The sequence below is a fragment of the Vigna unguiculata genome, chromosome 3 (genome assembly GCF_004118075.2).
Source record: "Vigna unguiculata cultivar IT97K-499-35 chromosome 3, ASM411807v1, whole genome shotgun sequence".
NCBI lineage: Eukaryota > Viridiplantae > Streptophyta > Magnoliopsida > Fabales > Fabaceae > Vigna > Vigna unguiculata.
Genome location: NC_040281.1, coordinates 3,565,017 through 3,584,874, shown reverse-complemented (window position 1 = coordinate 3,584,874; position 19,858 = coordinate 3,565,017). Strand labels below are relative to the sequence as shown.

At 30.4% G+C, this 19,858-nt stretch overlaps 2 protein-coding genes across 2 annotated transcripts; one reads left to right on the top strand and one right to left on the bottom strand.

Moving 5' to 3' along the window:
* Positions 1–1,737: 1,737 nt before the first annotated feature.
* Positions 1,738–10,619, bottom strand: LOC114179566 (kinesin-like protein KIN-14J). The gene is made up of 22 exons (XM_028065954.1): positions 10,304–10,619; positions 9,725–9,837; positions 9,464–9,621; positions 9,202–9,300; positions 8,632–8,827; positions 8,308–8,432; positions 8,040–8,123; positions 7,848–7,931; positions 7,658–7,750; positions 7,528–7,557; positions 5,879–6,232; positions 5,716–5,797; positions 5,531–5,626; positions 5,243–5,422; positions 5,052–5,158; positions 4,796–4,974; positions 4,358–4,522; positions 4,016–4,269; positions 3,722–3,885; positions 2,933–3,492; positions 2,259–2,365; positions 1,738–2,132 (listed from the first exon to the last, which is right to left on the bottom strand). Exons 2-22 carry the CDS (start codon positions 9,795–9,797, stop codon positions 2,071–2,073), a joined length of 3,252 nt encoding a protein of 1,083 aa, XP_027921755.1. The 5' UTR covers positions 9,798–9,837; positions 10,304–10,619; the 3' UTR covers positions 1,738–2,070.
* A 6,065-nt stretch (positions 10,620–16,684) lies between these two features.
* On the top strand, positions 16,685–18,807 carry LOC114175864. Its single transcript, XM_028060699.1, has 5 exons — positions 16,685–17,069; positions 17,156–17,204; positions 17,364–17,408; positions 18,202–18,294; positions 18,428–18,807. The coding sequence occupies exons 1-4, from the start codon at positions 16,775–16,777 to the stop codon at positions 18,266–18,268; spliced, it is 456 nt and encodes a 151-aa protein (XP_027916500.1). The 5' UTR covers positions 16,685–16,774; the 3' UTR covers positions 18,269–18,294; positions 18,428–18,807.
* Positions 18,808–19,858: the final 1,051 nt, after the last annotated feature.

Genomic DNA, 19,858 nt, shown 5'->3' with positions numbered 1-19,858 from the left:
GTTAAGACAAACTGGGTCAGGCCAAAGGTCGAGATAAGTTAGGTCGGGTCAAAGCAAGAGACAAGTTGAAACGAGCTGAGTCAGGTTGAAGGTCGAGATAGACTGAGTTGGGTTAAACATTAAGATGGGTCAGGTCAAAGGTCGAGATGGGATGAGTTGGATTGAAGGAAGAGACAGGTCAGGTCGGGTTGAAGGTCGAGACAGGCCAAGTTGAAGGTTGAGACCGGGTAGACCGGGTTGAATGTCAAGATATGTTAGGTCGAAGGTTGAGATGAGTCGGCTTGAGCCAAAGATTTAGTCAAGTTTTTTCCAGGCTGAAATTCAAGACGAGTCGGCCTGAGCCGAACTTCAAAATAGGTTGACTTAGTACAAAGGTCGAACTAGACCAGTTTGGGCCGAAAGTTGACACTGGTCGAGCTTATTCGAAGGTCAAGACAACATGTGTCAACTAGATGTTTGAGACAGGACGACCTTAACCAAAAATCGAGACAGGTTGAACTATACTGAAGGTTAGGATAGGTTAGGTTGGTCCGGAGATCGTGACAGGCCAATTGAACCAAGGGTTGAGATCGACTGACCCAAGTCGAGAGTCAAAATAGGTTGGTTGGAACCAATTACACAAGTTCTACAAAATTCAAGTTAAATTTCTCTTATAAAAAAAGTAGACTTTGAATTTAAAACTTAATACAAATATTTGAATATAAATTTAAAACTTAATCCAAATATTTAAATTGAATTTAAAAAAAAATCCAAATTAATTTTGCAATAAAAATATATATGGATCCAATTGATTATTTGGATCTTTAAAATTCATGCTCACTGCGGAGTTTTTTTTTTTTTTTTTTTCTGAAGAATCGAGAATTAAATTACTCAAAATTTTCACTATTCCTAACATCCTATTTTATTCCACCTGGAAGAAACTCAAACTTGCCTTATGATTGTGCTAAAATTTTTTACTCAATTCAACCCTGGTGGGTTTCGGATTAATATATTAAATAAACAACATAAAAAGAAAAATAATAGGTTATGTATTGGCAGTGTAAACAATTTACAGTATCACAATGTATGCCTGGATAAATTTATTTACAACAACTTGTAATAGGGAAAAAAAGAAAAATGAAGAGTTTTCATAATTTAAAATTAACTAAATGTATAAGTCAATTTATAAAAGTTATTTTTATACAATTTCTTTTTTTTCTCCTTAATTAAAACTAATTTTATGCACAAGTAAAACATAAAAATTTAAAGAAGTTATAAAAAAAATCTACAAACTAATTTTAAATTATAGGAAAAAACTATTTTTACTTTTTATTTTGTTAGAAGTTCTTAGCGGGAGAAATTTGTTCAAATAATTACACTTACTTATTTATTGATTCTTTACTAACTCAAAAAGGTTATCAAGAGTGTTTTGATTGGTTTAGGACTAAAGTTGTAAAAAAAAATTGCATTCAAAATACACAGTAATTAAACTGAATAAAAAATAATAATAAATTATATGTATAGTAGCAGTTTATGCACACGTACATTCATAAAGTAACAAAATAAACATATAGTACTGTATAAGTGAATATCAGGCTTAAGCGCTTACAACTTCACACTAATGAGAAACCTTTTTAGTTAAATAAAAATAAGAAACACGATATAAAATAATTTATTACTATTAGTTTTACATCTCCAGTTTTGAACTAGTTCGACTAGTTCCCACTATTTGATAATCAGTTTATTTTTTGAGGCAAATGACTCAAATGAAATGTTTTAATGCTTGATGAACTTGTGACATTTCCCAACTTCTGCTACATATACAACATGGCAGATAACATTACTGAATTAGTTGTAAATACAGCAGATGCAGTAACATGGTAAAAAGGCCATGATGCTTTTTTACATACAAACTGATTACAAGCTAGAGTTTGCAAATCGCCTCATTCAATAACAGATTGAAGCTGCTGAAATGAACTGAACCTTGAGCCTTGAGTACAGTGTAATTAGAATGAGCACCTAACATAAATAAAAAGTTCCTATAGGCTATGTTAAAAATAAGCACTCTACAGCATCCAAGACGCATCCTAACTATTGCCAACGTTTAAGGGGCTTCGCCGAAGAAGAGCCACTAGCAGTGGGTTTTCTAACACCTACATGCAATATAGTAAATAAGAAGCAGCAATGCCAAGGGAGACTGGGTTTCAGATCAATTTAAAAAGGAAGAGATGTGAGAGTAAAATATTAGACATAGCAGAATAAAAGTTGAATATACATACTTGACGGAGCCTTCGAGGAGGTTTTGCTCAACGATAGCCTAGAAGGTATTGTCCGCATTTTTTGTGAGGTTTGACCAGCTTTAGGAATTTTGGATGGCATAATTGGCCTGCATTCAATCAAACAAATTGAGATTCGGTCCAATTTAAATAGGGTTGGTAACAGCTACTACACGAGTAACTTGAATTTGAAACGAGGCTTTCTTCCCACCCATGTTTTCTTTTTTCCACCTACATACTTCCAATATTTATAATTTTGCCATTATCTTTATTTTAGATGTTTAGAATTCTAGAATATATTCTTTTCCAAAATGTATCATAGGGAATGCATAAATAGTGTTCATTTTAGATAATTCTGGAATGTACATTCCAAAAGATGTTTGATCCTATTCTAAAATGCATAATTAAAATATGTTTGACACTGTTCCAAATTATGTATTCTCAAAAATCCTCACCGCTTATTTATTTGGAATGTGTAATATGAAAGTTTTTCAATACGTTCTTGATAGTATTTTTCGGAATGATCAAGAATTTCAAATCATCAAATTATTTATGCACACCTTCAAATGAAAGGGCATACATTGTAGAGCAATCATTTTTGTATTATCCTCACCATTTGCATATTTCGATAGATTATGTGCCTCATAAATTTTTAAAAGAGGGAGGAGAGAACTGACTTTTCTGTGCTTTCAGCTGGAAGGTTGATGATTGTGTTGCTGTCCTTCACTGGTGTCGCTTCAGCTGCCTTCTCGAGCTCAGGGAAAAGAGTATACTCCACAATACTACTGATTGAGCCTTCAGTTTCAGTTCCCATTGAAAGACCACCATCAGATATGTCACTTAATCTCTCCTCCGAATCTGCATCTCCAAATCTTAATAGGTCAGTGTCCTCATTGAAATTTTGACTGATATCATCACTGGCTAATTTCAACCGAAGGGAGCTGGACTTGTTCCTGAAATCATCCATTGATTGATGAGAACCAGCTTCAGAATGCTTATCACTGTATTCTGAGCAGTTATCCATGTCAGAAGCTGCCTTTCCATTTACTCTAAGGCTGCTCGCTCCCGAACGTCTTGTGCTATTTCGGGGAGTCCCTACGGAACGTCTCCTTGGAGATGATGACCCGTGTCTAACTGAGATCATGCCATGCTTTGCACCATTTTGATATGCTTTGAGCCACTGTAACTGCTCAATCTCTTCATCCTTCCTTCCAATAACATCCTTGAGAGATGCCAACTGCAAGAATAACATATAACGTCAGTGTGAATTTATAAATGATATTACAATAAGCTCAAGCTACACAAGAGTGAGAACCTGAATGACGATAGGTCATAAGTCTAAAAGCAAACTACTAACTAAAATCCAAACTCCTAACATCTGGTATTTTGCTGATAAAGATAATGTGACATTGACTTCACTTCCATCTACTAAGCTATGTAAAATGCAACCAAAAATAGAAAAAAACCTGCTCCATAAGTTCTCTCACATCCCTTCCCTCTTTGTTGCTACGAGCAGCGCCCAACTCAACGCCAGAAACCCTTTCAGCAAACTTCAAGGTGCTTACAGTTTCAGAATATGAAGCAACATCAGGATTAAGCTGTACAAACATAAGGGTTTTTGCTTGACCGCCTATAAAATAAAAGGGGCAAAGCTATTGCAATTCAGCAAGCCATGACAATAATATACTTAGATCAACTCAAACAAAATGAAATTAAACATAAAAAAATTGTAAGTTAATTCCAACAATGGCAACATTTACCTAACGAACTCTGCAGAAGTTGTGTCAATTTACTATTTCTATATGGCACATGTGAACTCTTTTGTGATAGGGCAAATATCACATCTCCAAGTGCAGATAGTGATTTATTTATATGTTGAGCCTCCTTAAGCCTATCTCCAGTTGCTTCAGAGCGATCCACTCTTTCACTTCCTGCAAGATCTACTAGATGCAGACATCCACGCAACAGTGTGTTGGTCTTCAAATCCGTTCCTCGGACATGAACAGAGAGAACACTATCATGTGATTTCAAAATAAAATGAGTTTGTATCTTCACAATTCGAAAATTGATAATAAAGAAAATCTTAAAATTATGAATACAACCTGTGTGATCGACTACTTCTTTCATTCAAGGCTGTTGCACTAGTCGCTCGATTCATCAACCCAGTATTCATCAACTCAAGGACATCTGCCATTGAATTTACAGAATGCATACTTGCATCAGGAACAGCCAACCCATTTGGTTGGGCAGTATTCCAAATCCCAAGTGTGTGCAAGTTAAGGAAACAATACTTGATTTTGTAAATGGTTGGTAAACATTGTTATGTCTAAACATAACAACAGTTGTAGATGATAGAAAACATACATGCATGAAGTAAATAAATGAATAATATTAACATGACAATACATGAATAAGAATGCAAGCTTAATTATCGGTATAAAGAGTAACGTAACTAATAATAGAAAGGAAAGATCAGTGCACAAGACTTCCATTATTGTGGTGGGACTGGCAATATACAATAGACAAGGGAAAAAGGATATCTCTTTTGAGGACCATTGCTTGATAGTAAATCACGAACTTGTTCGTTATAAATTTCAACCATTTGAACTCCAACTTCATAAACAATAGAGCTTCTCCTAGTCTGGGAGATATGGAAAAGATCATGAAGTGCCCGATAGTTGACTCCCCAATCTGATTTTGATAATAGGCCAGGTCCGCTCTAGTAGAAAAGCAACTGCTGAGTAAAGTAGCTAGATATATGACATAAATAAAGTATTAAACAAATTTAATTCATACCATTGTATATGTCTTTCCTGAACCAGTTTGACCATAAGCAAATATACAAACATTGTACCCATCAAGAACAGATCGAATCAGTGGTTGAGTGTCCTTGAATACTTCCTCTAGAAAAAAAATAATTGATGAATAAGTTGAACGTTACAATGAAGTAATAACAATATGAGAAACAAATGAAAAAAATGCAGTACCTTGACTTGTTGCTTGACCAAAAACCTTGTTAAATTTAAAAAGTTTACGATTTTCTTTTCCTTGTTTAAGAGGATTGCTAACAACTAGTTCTCCATCTTCCCCAACAAACTCAATTGTTGTATGGCTCTGATTTTGTCCTGGAAGAAATGGTCTAATACGACAATACACCCTTATATTACCTATCCATAAAATGATTTAGAATAAAAAGAAAAAATAAATCAGATTGTCAATCAAACAGGGGCTCAAAAGTTCACAACCTGAAAATATAAGCACCGTGTAATACTTACCTTTCAAATCTTGAACTTCATTATACAATTTCCTATTTTCTGCTAGAACTACATGATAATTTTCAGCAGCCTCAGCTAATCCTTTCAGCTTGGTTCCTACATATACACATCTTGTAAGTTGTAAATACACCTAACCCATTATAAGCAACAGTAAATCATGAAAAGTTTTAAGCATTGTACCCTACCAAAGTACTTGAATTCCTCTAAGTAGCTTCTTTTTGTTTTTATTACATCATCTTTGACAGACTTCATGGATGCTCTCAGCTCCTATAAAGCATCAAATCATACGGTATAGCACAAGAAAAAAAAAGTGACAGCCTTAGAGAAAAGCAATACAAAGAAGCAAACCTGGAAAGCTCCAAATTGGAAATTTACGATAGTTTGATAGCTATGTTCTTTATTCTTCCAATTCAAAAATCTGGATTCTGAAAATGCCTCTAGTTCCTTCACTTGCTTTCTTGCATCTGCAAGATGAAGCTTAAGTTCCTCTATCCTTTTTTCATATTCAACTTTAGATTCAGAAACGAGCAATTCTAACTCTGAAACATGTTTTTCATGTGTTCTTTTGGCTATTTCCAAATCTTGCTTCAATTCAGAAATTTCAATTTCACTACGAACTTTTTCTTTCTTTAAATGAGAAAAATCTTGCTCTTCAAGTCTCTTCTTCTCCTCAAATTTAGTTTGTTCAGCCTGCAAATCATACTGAAGATAGAAATGATTGCAGCCAGTTAGTAGTAGTCAACAGAAATCACATTTCTAATTGGAAAAGCTACATATTTTGAAATTTCTAAAGCCTATAAATACATTTATATATAAACCCAGTCATTTTTTTTTTTTTCACTGATGAAATTTAACACTACTTCAAAGATACACACTTCACTATAGGTAATAATCACACATTTAACCCTTTTTACCAGCATAAAAGATAGTAGACAAATGTATATCTGTGTCTGAGCAATATAAGTGATATACTTATCATTTTAGACAATTTAAGGAATGGCAACTATTAGTTATTCACCCAAATCAAGAACTTTACTCTAAGATGCAACATAAATGAGCCAAGCCAATCACTTGATCTTCTTAAATTCAAGAAATGCGTATGTGCATACATGTGTATGTCTGTAGATAGATAAATCGAGAGAGAGATCAGGTTCCTCTCTTCAATAATCCTGTCTACATATTAAATTTTATTAACTCAACTGTTAATTAAAAATATTTTACTTTGTAGATCAAGCTCGTTCCTTTCTATAAAATCTTAATATTATTTAATGTTTAATTAAATAAAATCAATCTATTGTATAATATTTTTTTTAAACTATAAGTAAATATTATCTGTATCAGATAACTACAAAAGTCTGCCAAAAATTCGGTATGCATGATCGTTGAGTTAACATCAAAGTCCAAAAGTTGGATTAACAAAAATTAAGGCATGCAAGCAGTTGTTGATGGAAGTAAATTCAGTAACACGATATCTCATCGCATATGTACACACACACATAAAGAGACAATGGTGAGTGAGTTGCATTGGTACTCACGTCAACTATCATACCATTCAATATCTTCAAATTGGATAATTTTATCTCAACCAACTATTGGATTAAAAGCTCCTTTCATGGGGTCATATCCACAAATTTTAATATTAAGCCAAATTATTTGATACATCATCCATATACATCAAAATTGATATAACATATACTTTTAAAACATTAAAAAATATGAATAATTTGATTGTGATCTTATTGATGTTCAATTTTCACAAAATTGACACAAACAAACAAGGTAATATATAATTATACTTCAATGATTGGATCAATAAGGAATTGAGGGTATAATAATTGGTGTAATTCGGTTCCCCTATATGTGTGTGTGTGTGAGTAAAATCAACGATAATAATGACAACACAGGTAGTGAGTAAATTTAACCAAAAACAAGGATTTATATTGCTAGTTTGTTCGGTTATTTTGAATTCAAAGATAAGGCTTGAGATAGGTTTGCACCTTCAATTGCTGAACCCAACTTGAAAGAACCTGTAGAAAGTGGAGGCAGCTTTAAAAGAAAATTAGCAGATAGCAAAAATATAAAAGAACAATAAGGCATTGGCCCAAATCAATCAACAACAAAAAATACCTCATTCTCTTCAGTTGTCCCTACTGCCAAAGTCTCAAGTGCTTGTATTCTTGTTTGATATTTTCCCTCACGAACTTTGAAACGATAGTTTTGCTTCAGGTGTGCAACATAGTTAAATAGTCATTATTCAAGAACAACTAAAAAACCTGACATTCTACAGTGGAAAATATGAAAAGAACTGTAACTTTACATTTTTCATGCTCTCAACTTGATCTGAAAAGCGCAACTCAATTACTTGCAGAATTTTCCTCAACAAGCATGCAGCACGATGAGCCTAGAAATATATAAAAATGAATAATTGATCTATTTCCGAGTGTTAATCATATTTAATTTTGCTTGAACACTTTCTATAACTTATTGTAGAAGTATTCTGTCCAATTACCTGAGGAACATCTCCATTCTTCCTTTCAAATATATCACTTAGGATGCTCTTTCCTATATTAAAAAGCAATTGAGTTGAGACACTCTGCAAGAAAAAAATCGTTAATGTATCAGGGTCACATGAGTTAACAGCAACAACTAAAGGCATTATTACACACAGAGGGAGAAAGGGAGAATATTATTCAAATAATCATAAATGTGAAATCATTTCATTTATGAGAAAAAAGAAAGGGAAAGTTGATAGAGACACAAATTATCTCATCACTTACATCCAAATTGTTTAATTTCAATACTTCATTAAGGTTGGCATCAGAATAATCTACATGCAATCCTTTCTTCAAGTGGAACAGTTCATTAGACTTTATTCCGGTGTGATCTACGGATGCAATTCCATCTGGATAAAGAAAAGAAGTGGTAAAACATAAATAAAATGTTTAAATAGATATAGAAACAAAATATCTAAACAACAACCTATCCTTGTTACATTAGATGACGCCAAATACATGGATCACATGGCATCTTTGCACTCCTAACAATATTCAATCATGTAGTAATCTACCAAGAGCAGGGCACTTTTTAATTTATCAAAATACCTGATCCAAGAGAACCATCAAAAGCATGTTGAAATTTTGAAGCATCCTTGAGGCAACTATCACTTTCCTCTGAGGACATTAGATTTGACTGGTCCCACCTCTTTCTAGAATAACTTTGGATATTTTCTCGTGCAGCATTATAAGAAAAATGAGTTTTTAGAGTTTCGAGACACTGCAACACAGGCACCATTGATCCCTGCATACATTCTCAGGCCTCAAGATTAAATTACTAGGACAAAACTTGCCAAGTTTAGTAAGGAAAAATGGAAATTTAGAATCATATTCAGACAGGGCCAACCAGCTTATTTTATTAGACAAAGTCCAGTTTCAACATTAAAGAAACAAACTGAAGTATACATAACCTCAACCATAAAATAGTAGATATCACAATCAAATTGTTCAGTGATTCTCCTTCAATATGCGACAAAGATGAAACAAACCTTCTATTTCCTATGTACAGACAAATGAGGTATTTATCTAGCCAACCCATCTAGTCAAGGACAGCCAATTAAATTCATATACATAAATGACAATCTCTCAAACTACATTGCATAACAGAACTTCTTATACCTGCTCTAGGTCTGACAATTCAAATCCAGACAATCCCAGTTCATCCAAAGCTACCAGAAACCTTTTCACACCGATTAGCTCATTCAAAGAACCACTTCCCTGAAGTAAAAAAGTGAATGCCTTAGCTTAGAAGAAAGAGTACAAAATTAAACAAGCTCTCTAACTTAATGTCTGCACACTAGAAAACAGAGACTATTAAACATAAAAAGTACACACAAAAAAACATAATACAAGTATATAACAGAACTAAGGACACTCCTACCTTCACCGAACCAGGAACCAGATTGTCCAAAATGCTGCATAACACAGATCCATCCCTCAACCGTGCTCTCAACTCGTCCTCTGAAGTATCTAAAGGCAGATTAAAATTAGGAAGCACAGCATTTATCCACTTCACCAGTGACGGAAGCTGCTGACTACCTGAATCCATATCAAAATCAGTGTTCTAGAGGCGAGGTGAACAAAAAATTCAAACAAATGTATCATTCTAGAGAAGTCATCGAAACTCCTCTTCGTTTAAAACCTGCACGAGGAAACCCATTTCCATTTCCGTGGTTAATTCCCCCTTTCCCCCACCCCTCCTGCTCCCACTGCATGCTCGCTTTGGACCCTCCTCGCCCCCTTTATCAATAGCACCTACAATGCCACAACACATAATGTTAATAGCCCAAACAAGCTGATACCTCATCTCAGGAGAAAAAATTAACCAAAAAACTCTGAACATCAATTCATCCAATTTTTAATCAATAACATCACATAAGAACAATGACCACAATAACACACTTTTTGCGGTAAAAAATTAAGAACTAGGTTTGATATAAGCTGCATTAAACAATCTACTGTCACTCCAGTACAACAACGGTACGACATTCCGCCTGAATAAAAGGTGTGTGTTATTAAGGTCCAAAGGATCTCCTTAGGAACTGCAATCATGGAGAACAGAAGGAAAACCAAATTTGACACACTAAACTCATAATCGAAGCTGCAAAATTAGCTAACACAGTATTATTATTATCATTATAACTAATATTGATATTGTCTGAATTAATTACGCAAGGAAATAAGATAAAACAGAGATTAAGAGGAACAGATCCGCACGAACCTGTCTCGAGGAAGCAATGAGGGAAAAAGGCGAGGAAGTGGAAGCTCGCCCTTCGGAAAACAGAGATTGAATCCAACGAAACAGGAACAAATATTGCAATGTGGATGAAACAGCAATGAGAGCTTACAGATCGAGAAGAATCACGGGAAATTTGTGGTAAGGAGATGAAGAAATTGGGATTTGGGAAAGGAAGAAGAGGATTTAGGTGGTGGAGACAGTGAAAGAGTGTTGAAGGGAGGTTGAGTTGAAGCAATGGGCATAGCCTTTTCTTTCTTTCCTTTTTGTTTTTTTTTTTTATTTCTTTGTTATGTTGTTTTCAAATGACAGTGTAAGGACCTGGAATTTTGGAAAAATTTGGAAAGTGTGAATTGAATTGGATTACAAGCCAAATAGAGAAATTTGAATCTTTAAGATTTTAACTACCCTTCCATCTCAAATAATAACAAAACAGTGCCTTCTTTTTTACAATTTTCTGATTTTGACGCTATCCAACCTCATTCTCGAATGCAATTCCCGCCGGCCCCTTTCCCTTTCTTAATTTAAACTAATCTCAAATATTTAAACAATAAATTGTTATAAAACCAATATCTTAATTCTCAATTAACCCACCACTTGCTTTTAGCCAAAGGTGTCTGATTCCATTATTTTAATCAGATCATAATTTTTTTAGAAAACTTTAGATAACTGTTGCAAAGACAACAATGTGTGGAAAATGATTGGGTTGGATTTGTTATATACAATAACAAAAGTTTGGTGTGTATTTTATACTTTTTATTTTTTTTTAAATTAATTGCAAATTTATAATTTAATTATTTTAATTCCAAATCAACTCCCCTTAATCAGATGTAATAACATTAGTGACTCTTCAGATAATATAGGATGTAACATGATCTTGTTTCTAAATTTATTACAGAATTACTTCAACACACCTAACCGTTAAATTCTTATAAAAAATATTTATCAAATAATTTTATTTCAAAATATATTATACATGTCTAAATTCCGATATGAATAAATTATTTATGACATAGTAAACCAGACCTATTGATGGGTCTTTACTAAATAAAATATGGGATTTGTCAAATAAAAGTATAATGTAAATTTATATTTCAAGTATGTATTTGCTAAATGCTTTTAAAGAAAAAATAAAAAATATTTATCTAACTTATGTATAAATGAAAAATACAATTTTGAAATTCTTGAACGCAATATTTTAAAATAGAAATTAATTAATTTTTCCTTATGAAAAGTTTTATATATATATATATATATATATATATATATATATATTTATTTATTGTGAACCTTATAACTTGTACAAACCTTGAAGATAACCTCCATAGTCACATTTCTAACATTATGTGTGTGTTAGTAACTTAGTGCATAAAATTGAATGATTGAGCGTTCAAAATCAATTAATATATGTAACTTAAATTGATTTAAGATGGATATAATTTTTTCATTAAAATAATTTTTTTGTGACATTTTGAATGTGATAGATTACAATATATATGACATGTTTGTTTGATTTTTTTTTTTCTATATATTTACAGAAACAAAACAATAAACTTCTAGAAAATGTATATTCTTTTTCAAATATTTTTGAAAACAAACTATTTTTAATAAGATAATTATTTATTATAACTTTTAATATGTTTGGATAAAATTGTTGTAGAAAGAAATTTAAGAAGAATATTTTTTTTTATAAGCAATGTGAAGTTATTTCTCGGAAAAAGAAAGTAATATGGACAAAGTATGTCAAGAAAAACAGTTATTAGTATAGCACATATTATAATTTGATTTTTAATGATAAATTGATGTTTCAAATATTTTTTAAATATTGTATCTTGGTATACTATATTTTATATAATTTTTTTATTAACTGGGGAAATAGTAATAAAATTTGAACTTACATAATGATGTATTTGACTGGTTTCTTAGTAAATAATAATAAAATTTGAACTGAATTGTTACATAATGATGTCTTTGACCAGTTTCTTAGTAACGAGTTTTACCGTCAATAAAATTGTAAATTGAAAAATTGTAAGAAACTCATTTTTAATTCATCATTTTAATATTTTTAAATTATTATATTACATTATTATAATAATAAATTAAAAATGAGTCAAAATATTATTATTTATTTATATTATTTTAATTTTTATTTGACAAATAAATTCATTAAAATTTTTTTTTCAAAATTTTTAAAAGAAAATAAATTTATATTAACCTTATTTATAATCAACATTAAATTAAATTAATTAATAACAATTAATCTCATTGATTTTGATAATTGAAATATAATTAAGAAGAGGATTGAATTTTGGTGAAAATTAATAATAGACAAGATAAGCATCGGAACATGACACAAGTTAAAATATTTGAAATGAACTGTAGTTAACTAAATATGTATCTAATATATCTCAAAAATATTGTACATATTTACATAGTTTGGTATTATCAATTTTGAAAGTGTCTAAAGTGCAAAAAATATTATATTTTAGATTGACGTGTAAAAAGTTCTTAAACTCTTTTATGTGTCAATTTTTTTCATCAATGTGTTAATGCACTTTTTTCTATTAATAAAAAACATGTCACTGATAAGTTTGTAGACAATAATATGTTGACAGTATGGTAAAGATAATTATGTCAAAATTGTCATTTGAGTATTATTATTGTAGAGTTATTTTGTATTCCATGAAAGACAATACAATCATGTGTATAGGAATTATTTATAATTAAATTCAAAGTATTTTTTGTTTATAAAAATAACACTTTACCATTCTCTGTTAAATTTGATCAATATGAAAGATGCCGTTAGTTTAAGTATTTGATGATTATTTTGAAAAAAAATATATATTTATTGCTTCACTTTTTTTAAAATGTTAAGTTTTAATTTGTTTTTAGAATCTTAATAATATACACCTCTGAGAGGAGAACAGTGATATAAGAGGAAATGTATAAATATTTTGTTAAATAATTGAAAATTGTCAAACTACGAGGACATGTCATTCTCTTTTTGTAAATATATTCTCTTACTTTCTCAGTTTTGTCACCATTTTTCTAAATTTTCATCTAAGTTGTTTATCAATCTCTAATTAACATATTTATGTATTATTGTCAATTAATTTTTACATTAATGGCTTTGAATATAAACATTTGACTTTAATTTAATTGTAGGTGGTGAAGTAAGATAGGATGAGTGAAAGTCTAAACACAAATAAATGAAGTCTCTTACCTTCCTAGTGTTGTGTTGAATACTCAAATAAATGATTGATTTTAGCATTATATAAATACATTTTTTATTTCTTATAAAAAAGGAATTACATAAATATTTATATACTTATTTTAATTTAGTATATACAATAAGTAAATGTTAAATATTTTATTATTTTACGAGTTACATAGCAACACATAATTCCTTTTTATGCAAAAAGAATAAAGTACATAATTGATTTTAAAGTTGATATTATCAACATTTATATTTTTTGAATGTTACATGAAACACTATAATATATCATGCACTTGTTGTTATACACTAACTATTATAAGTCCAATTTAATTCATGTTTGAAGTTAAAAACTATAGATTGTTTTGTTAATTAGTGGAAGCTAAGAGAAATGTCATTATAATTATAATAATAAAAAAAAAACTCAACATCACGTAAATATATTTGTCTAAGGTGTTTTAATATGAATTCAATAACAATAATATAGGGTCAATATTTATCATTTTATTATGTTTTCATGAGATGTTGCAACGATAAATGTTCGTTGAATCATAGATGAATTAAATTTTTACTTTCTTGGACGAGAGTGAATTATTGATTATGTGTAAGTAATGAAATCAAAGCAATGGAGAGATACAAAAATATTTGCAAGCCATAAAGAAAAATCTTACTATAATTCATATAGTAGTCTAATAATTATAAATGATAATATATGCATACTAGTTTCTATATTCAATTCTTATAAGGTTAAAATACTCCTTTAGTTCATGTTTTTGTTAAAAAATCTCAAATAGGTCCTAAGATTTTTTTTAGTATCAATTAGGTCCATATTTTTGAAAATGTGTAACAATTAGGCCCATTCCGTTAGTATAGAGTTAACGGTGTTAAAGATGTGTCACGTGTCAAGTCAGTAAGGTGACACGTGTCAAATCATTGTCTAAATCTCAATTTGGTCCATATATTTGTTATTTTTATTACATTTCAGTTCATTTTTTTAAAAAATTTTAAATATATTTATTTTAACTTTTTACAATTTTTTTTAAAATTTTATATTTAAATTTATAAAATTGTTAATTTTAAACCAACTCTAACATTTGTATATAAATTATTTAAAACAATTTTGTAACAAGTTAAAATAAATATTTTAAAATTTTAAAACAAAATATAAAATAAACTTAATATTATTAAAATGTTTAATAAAAATATCATTATAAAATTTATATAAAAGTTAAATTTGATCTCAATTTGGAGAGGATGAAATTGAAAATTAAAAAAAAATGGACTGAAATATAATTAAAATAACAAATATATGGACCAAATTGAGATTCAAACAATGACTTGATACGTGCCACCTTACTGACTTGACACGTGGCATGAATAATTTTCAAAAAAAAATAAAAAAATAAAAAAATAAAAAAAATCAAAAAAATGAGAAGCTGGCACGTGACATATCCTTAACACCGTTAATCTTATACTAACGGAATGGACTTAATTGTTACACATTTAAAAAATATGGACCTAATTGAGACTAAAAAAAATCTTAGGACCTATTTGAGATTTTTCAATAAAAACATAGACCAAAGGAGTATTTTAAGCTTCTTATAAATGATAATGTATACATACTGTAGCTTCTATATTCAATTTATGTAAACAAGGCTACAAAGAAAAACTATTCAATAATAATATAAACTTAAAATTTAGTTAGATATTTTTTCATCAATTTAATGGTAGTAAGTTTGGCAACGGTGACAGACTATTTAGGTAATCAACTACCTCCATCAGTTATGTAATCAACGGTGACAGACTATTCTTTTTTTTTTTTTTTCAGTTTTTAATTATTTTTAACCAGTAGCATGCGTTAATTTAGTCGTGCGTCACATGTCAAAATCAATGTTTTATATTTAATTTGGTATATATTTATTTTTGTTCAATTTAGTTTTAAATAAATAATTTTATCCTTCTCCAAATTAAAACCAAATTTATTTTTTATATAATGAAGTTTTTATTCAAATTCACATTTTATTAAATATTGTTTGTTCCTAGGATTACAATTATTTTAAAATTTAAACGAAAATTTTAGATCAATGATATTAGTATTCGAGTCTGACAAGTGACATATAACTAGTTAACAGTAGACCATTTTTTAAAATAAGGTTAAATTATACTTTTAGTCCCCATTTTCGTAGCAAAATTTGAATTTGGTCCCTCAAATTTTTTAATCTCAATTTGGTCCCTATTTTGGGAAATTTGATGCAATCAAGTTCTTTCTGTTAGTGGTATAGTGACGGTGTTAAATGGGGTGCCACCAATCAGCTTCTGGATGTTTTGAATTTTTTGAATTTTTATTTGAGAGTAAGAAAATGACACATGGCATAATAGTGACACGTGGCACTGTCACTGCCATGTGACACGATGTCAGCTTGACACATGGCAATTTTTAATTTTTTAAAAAATTTTAAAAAAGTAAATCAAAAAAAATCAAAAAATCAAAAAATCCAGGAATTGACACGTGACACCTTATTTAACATCGTTACTACACCACTAACGGAAAAGACTTGATTGCATCAAATTTCCTAAAATAGGGACCAGATTGAGATAAAAAAAAATTAAGAAATCAAATTCAAATTTTGCTACGAAAATGGGAACCAAAAATATAGTTTAACCTTAAAATAAGAAAAATTAAAACAAATCATAAGGTAACATTAACTGTTCACCACTGTTAATCATTTTAACAGAATTAGAAAAAAATCAAATTAAACAAACTTGATAAAAAAAAATTAAGACTCAATTGAAAAAGATATATCAGGATTTACAAAACTAAATGAAATATGTAATTTAACCATAATATTAATATAAAAAGTAATTTTTATACTTAACTTACGAAAACTTTTGTACTAATACATTTTTTTAGTTAACCAGTAGAAATATATATATATATATATATATATATATATATATATATATATATATATATCCTTCTATTTTTATTAAATTAAAATTTAATTTTAATAATAATTTTTACTATTTTACATATTAATATGTACATTATTTATTATTTTATTTGAATTTCAACTATTATCAAGATTAAAATATGGATAAAATTTAATTTTGATATAAAAATTAGCATTTAATCGAAAATATTAAGAGTAGGATCTAGGTTTTCTAGTTAGTGTGGTTTGTGAGAGTGAATGAGAACTTAGAGAGTCACAAGAAATTCAACTGGTTTGTTGGATCAATTGAAAATGGAACAGCATAGCGAAACGTCCGATAGAGAAGAAGAACGCGAGGGTGGTGGTGATTCCTCTTTGGATCCTCCCAATTCAGAAGGAGAAACCCCAATCTCCGACGGCGTCGCATTCAACAATCAAAGCGAAATTTTCAGAGCGATCGAAGTTGTGGAGCGCGACTCACTGGCTATCGCTCAGAGTTTCACTTCTCTCTTCGCCTCCCTCCGTATGGCGCTCTCCGAATCCACCGCCACCTCGCTCCACCACATGCAGTGCTTTACCGATGCCACCGGTCGCCTTCAGGAATCCGGTGCCACAATTTCTCATCCATAAACATCAATTCAAATCGAAAACATACTAAAATCGCAATAATCGTTTATATTTGTGGATTTGCAGTGCTTGATGCAGCAAACAAGGGGAATCGCTATATAAATTCCTGTCTCAGGTATTTTTATTAAATATGTTTATTAATTGTCTATATTGAAATTGTTGGAAAACGGCTAGATCACGTGACATAAACTAAAATAAATAATGAAGCCTGGTGATGAAGTTGGTTAGTTACTTATTCATTATAATCATCGTTATCATATTTCGTGGGATGCAGATTGAATGAAGAGATGAAGAGTGTTGATGGACTCGCCTCTCAATTGTATCCTATTGCTTTGCTATTTGCTGCTAATTTGTTTTACCCTCTCCTTCGTACTTTTGATTAAAAGAATATACAGTGTCAACCAATAAAAATCGCATAATGTGACGTTTTGATAGACTTTGTTATGGATACTTACATGAGAAGAAAATTAGAAAATAAAATGATTTTAACTTCTCGTATAATCTAAATCAAAAGCTCTCTCATGTTACTTATCCAAAAAAAAAAAAAAACTATTTAGTTTATGAAAGAAGTTTAGTTCATTTTACCTTGTTTTCTGCTCCAGTAAAAGACTATGGATACCTTAAAATATGAATTTTAAAATAATTAACATAGAAGTGAATAATCTTATAACATAATCCGTGATTAGATGACACTGAATATGTTAGTTAGAGCAATGTAATTTAATTCTGAAGATTCATTTTCAAAATCTCTTTTTTTTCTGGAATTTTATATTTACTAAATTACAGCGGGGACAGTACTCCACTGAAGTGAGAAAGTGCATGTTTCATTGCGGATCCGCTTGAATTTCCACATCCAGGTTGATGTTTCCGAACATGCCGAAAGAATCTACTGTGTAAGCCTAGGTTTGCTGAGTACCATGTTAACATACTACACTTTTATTTAATGGTGATCCCCTGTGCATTTTAGAGGCGTTCTCTCTGGAGGAGCCTTATTTGCTGCTTGAGATAAAGACTTGTGTGATTAGTAAGTAGGAACACTTTAAATTGTTGACTATGTTCTTTTTCATCCTTCTTTGATCTTAGTTTTCAATTGAATCCTTAATAATTTGAAGAAAAATCCTAAGAAAGCATGTAGATTCTCTGGACTCAGCTGTTAACAAGCTTCTTCAATTCCCCTGATACCTTGGGATTCAGTCATGTACAAGGTTCGTTTCTATTTCCCATAACTAACTCTTGAAAGAATCTGTAATGCCTAATATATATATTTTTCATTTCATGATTATGCTGAGATAGCGTTTTAGCGCAAATAAAGCAAAAGAATATTTTTCTGTTTGGCAGTTGTTAAGATAGAGGGTTGAGAAGCGGTGAAATTTCCTCTGTTTTCCCCAGTAAAACAAGAGATAGAGAGTGTACAATATTGTTCCTCGTGTCACAAGATTTTCCTCTAGTGCTGACCCAAAAAACAAGATTTCCTCTAGTGTCACAAGATTTTTCCAGTGCACAGTTTGTTTGAAGTTTCAGGTGTTGATGATTTTATGTATGTGACTTTGTCATTATCACCGGTGCTGTTAATAGTTTGTATTCAGGACAGAAATTAAAGTACGTACAGTCAAGAGTAAGCATATTTTGGTTCTTCATTTTGTTCTGAAATGGTATAAAACATTCTATGCCTCTTTGTGAGAGATGGGATAAGATAAACTGCCTTTGCTCTTGTTTTACATGATGCCACACTAGCTGAAAGAAAAAAGGTATAAAGGTAAAGAGAAAAGAAAAATGGAATGTCTGGCGTGTGTAAGAATACGACCTTTTGACCGACTGGTCCTGGATTCTATACGTTGTGCTAGCAAACATGAAAATGAATATTTTGAACCCTTTATCTGGCTACTTGAGCAAGTGTTGAATTACAATCCTACAGGACAACTTGAGCAATTTTCCATATCACGTGCGAGTTCTAGGAATTCCAACCGCATCTAAATCTTCTGAATCAGGATAGACAACTAACTTTGATTGATATGGAACTTGTATATGGTAAAAGTGGGTAAATGATGTTAAAAAATGGATGTAAACATTATTAGGAACCCAATGTGATGTAAAGTGTTTTGTTTCCTGAAAAGCCCTGTGTTAATCATTATGTGTGGTGAAATGATAGATGCACGTTGTTCACAAGATATAAAAGATGTTCGATCGACAGAGGGAGGGGATGTAATGAAATGTAGAGTCATCTTGCTACAAAGTGTTGAAATATGATTATTCTTGAAGTGTATAAATAATTTAGTGTCAAGCTTGTTCGATTAAAATAGAATTAATCAAATAAAAGAGATTTTTCACTTGTTGTAATTTTCATTGATTGAAATTTTTTACAATGGGAATAAATTTGAATTTATTGTCTCAATATTAAGTTGCTAAATTATTATATTTTAAATAAAGTAAAATATAAAAAGTGATAATAATTTGAAAATATATATAATTACCACATTTTATATTTTACATTCATCGAGTAGTGATAAATTAGTTTACGTTTTGTTTTAATTCAACTTTGCTATTAGCTACTCCACTAGAGGTTCGGAATACGACATAATTGCTTGATATAACAAATGAAATAACAAACGAAAGTAACTTTCTCTTGGGAAGTTAATGAGTACTGGATTTTTTTTTAACATTAAAACATGTTAAATTCGAGTCAAGTAGTTTTTGAATTCTCCAAAATGACATTTTTAAATGTAGGTGGTCTCAAACTTGTGCTTTCCTTGATAAAATGCATGGATGTAG

Excerpts from the sequence above, each read along its gene's own strand:
- LOC114175864 (XM_028060699.1), top strand. The coding sequence starts at position 16,775 with ATGGAACAGCATAGCGAAACGTCCGATAGAGAAGAAGAACGCGAGGGT. Across the intron at positions 17,070-17,155 it reads CGGTCGCCTTCAGGAATCCG|TGCTTGATGCAGCAAACAAG; the intron begins GTGCCACAATTT and ends GTGGATTTGCAG. Across the intron at positions 17,205-17,363 it reads TATATAAATTCCTGTCTCAG|ATTGAATGAAGAGATGAAGA; the intron begins GTATTTTTATTA and ends CGTGGGATGCAG.
- LOC114179566 (XM_028065954.1), bottom strand. The coding sequence starts at position 9,797 with ATGCAGTGGGAGCAGGAGGGGTGGGGGAAAGGGGGAATTAACCACGGA. Across the intron at positions 8,433-8,631 it reads TGATGGTTCTCTTGGATCAG|ATGGAATTGCATCCGTAGAT; the intron begins GTATTTTGATAA and ends TTCTTTATCCAG. Across the intron at positions 5,159-5,242 it reads TGGTCAAGCAACAAGTCAAG|AGGAAGTATTCAAGGACACT; the intron begins GTACTGCATTTT and ends TTTTTTTTCTAG.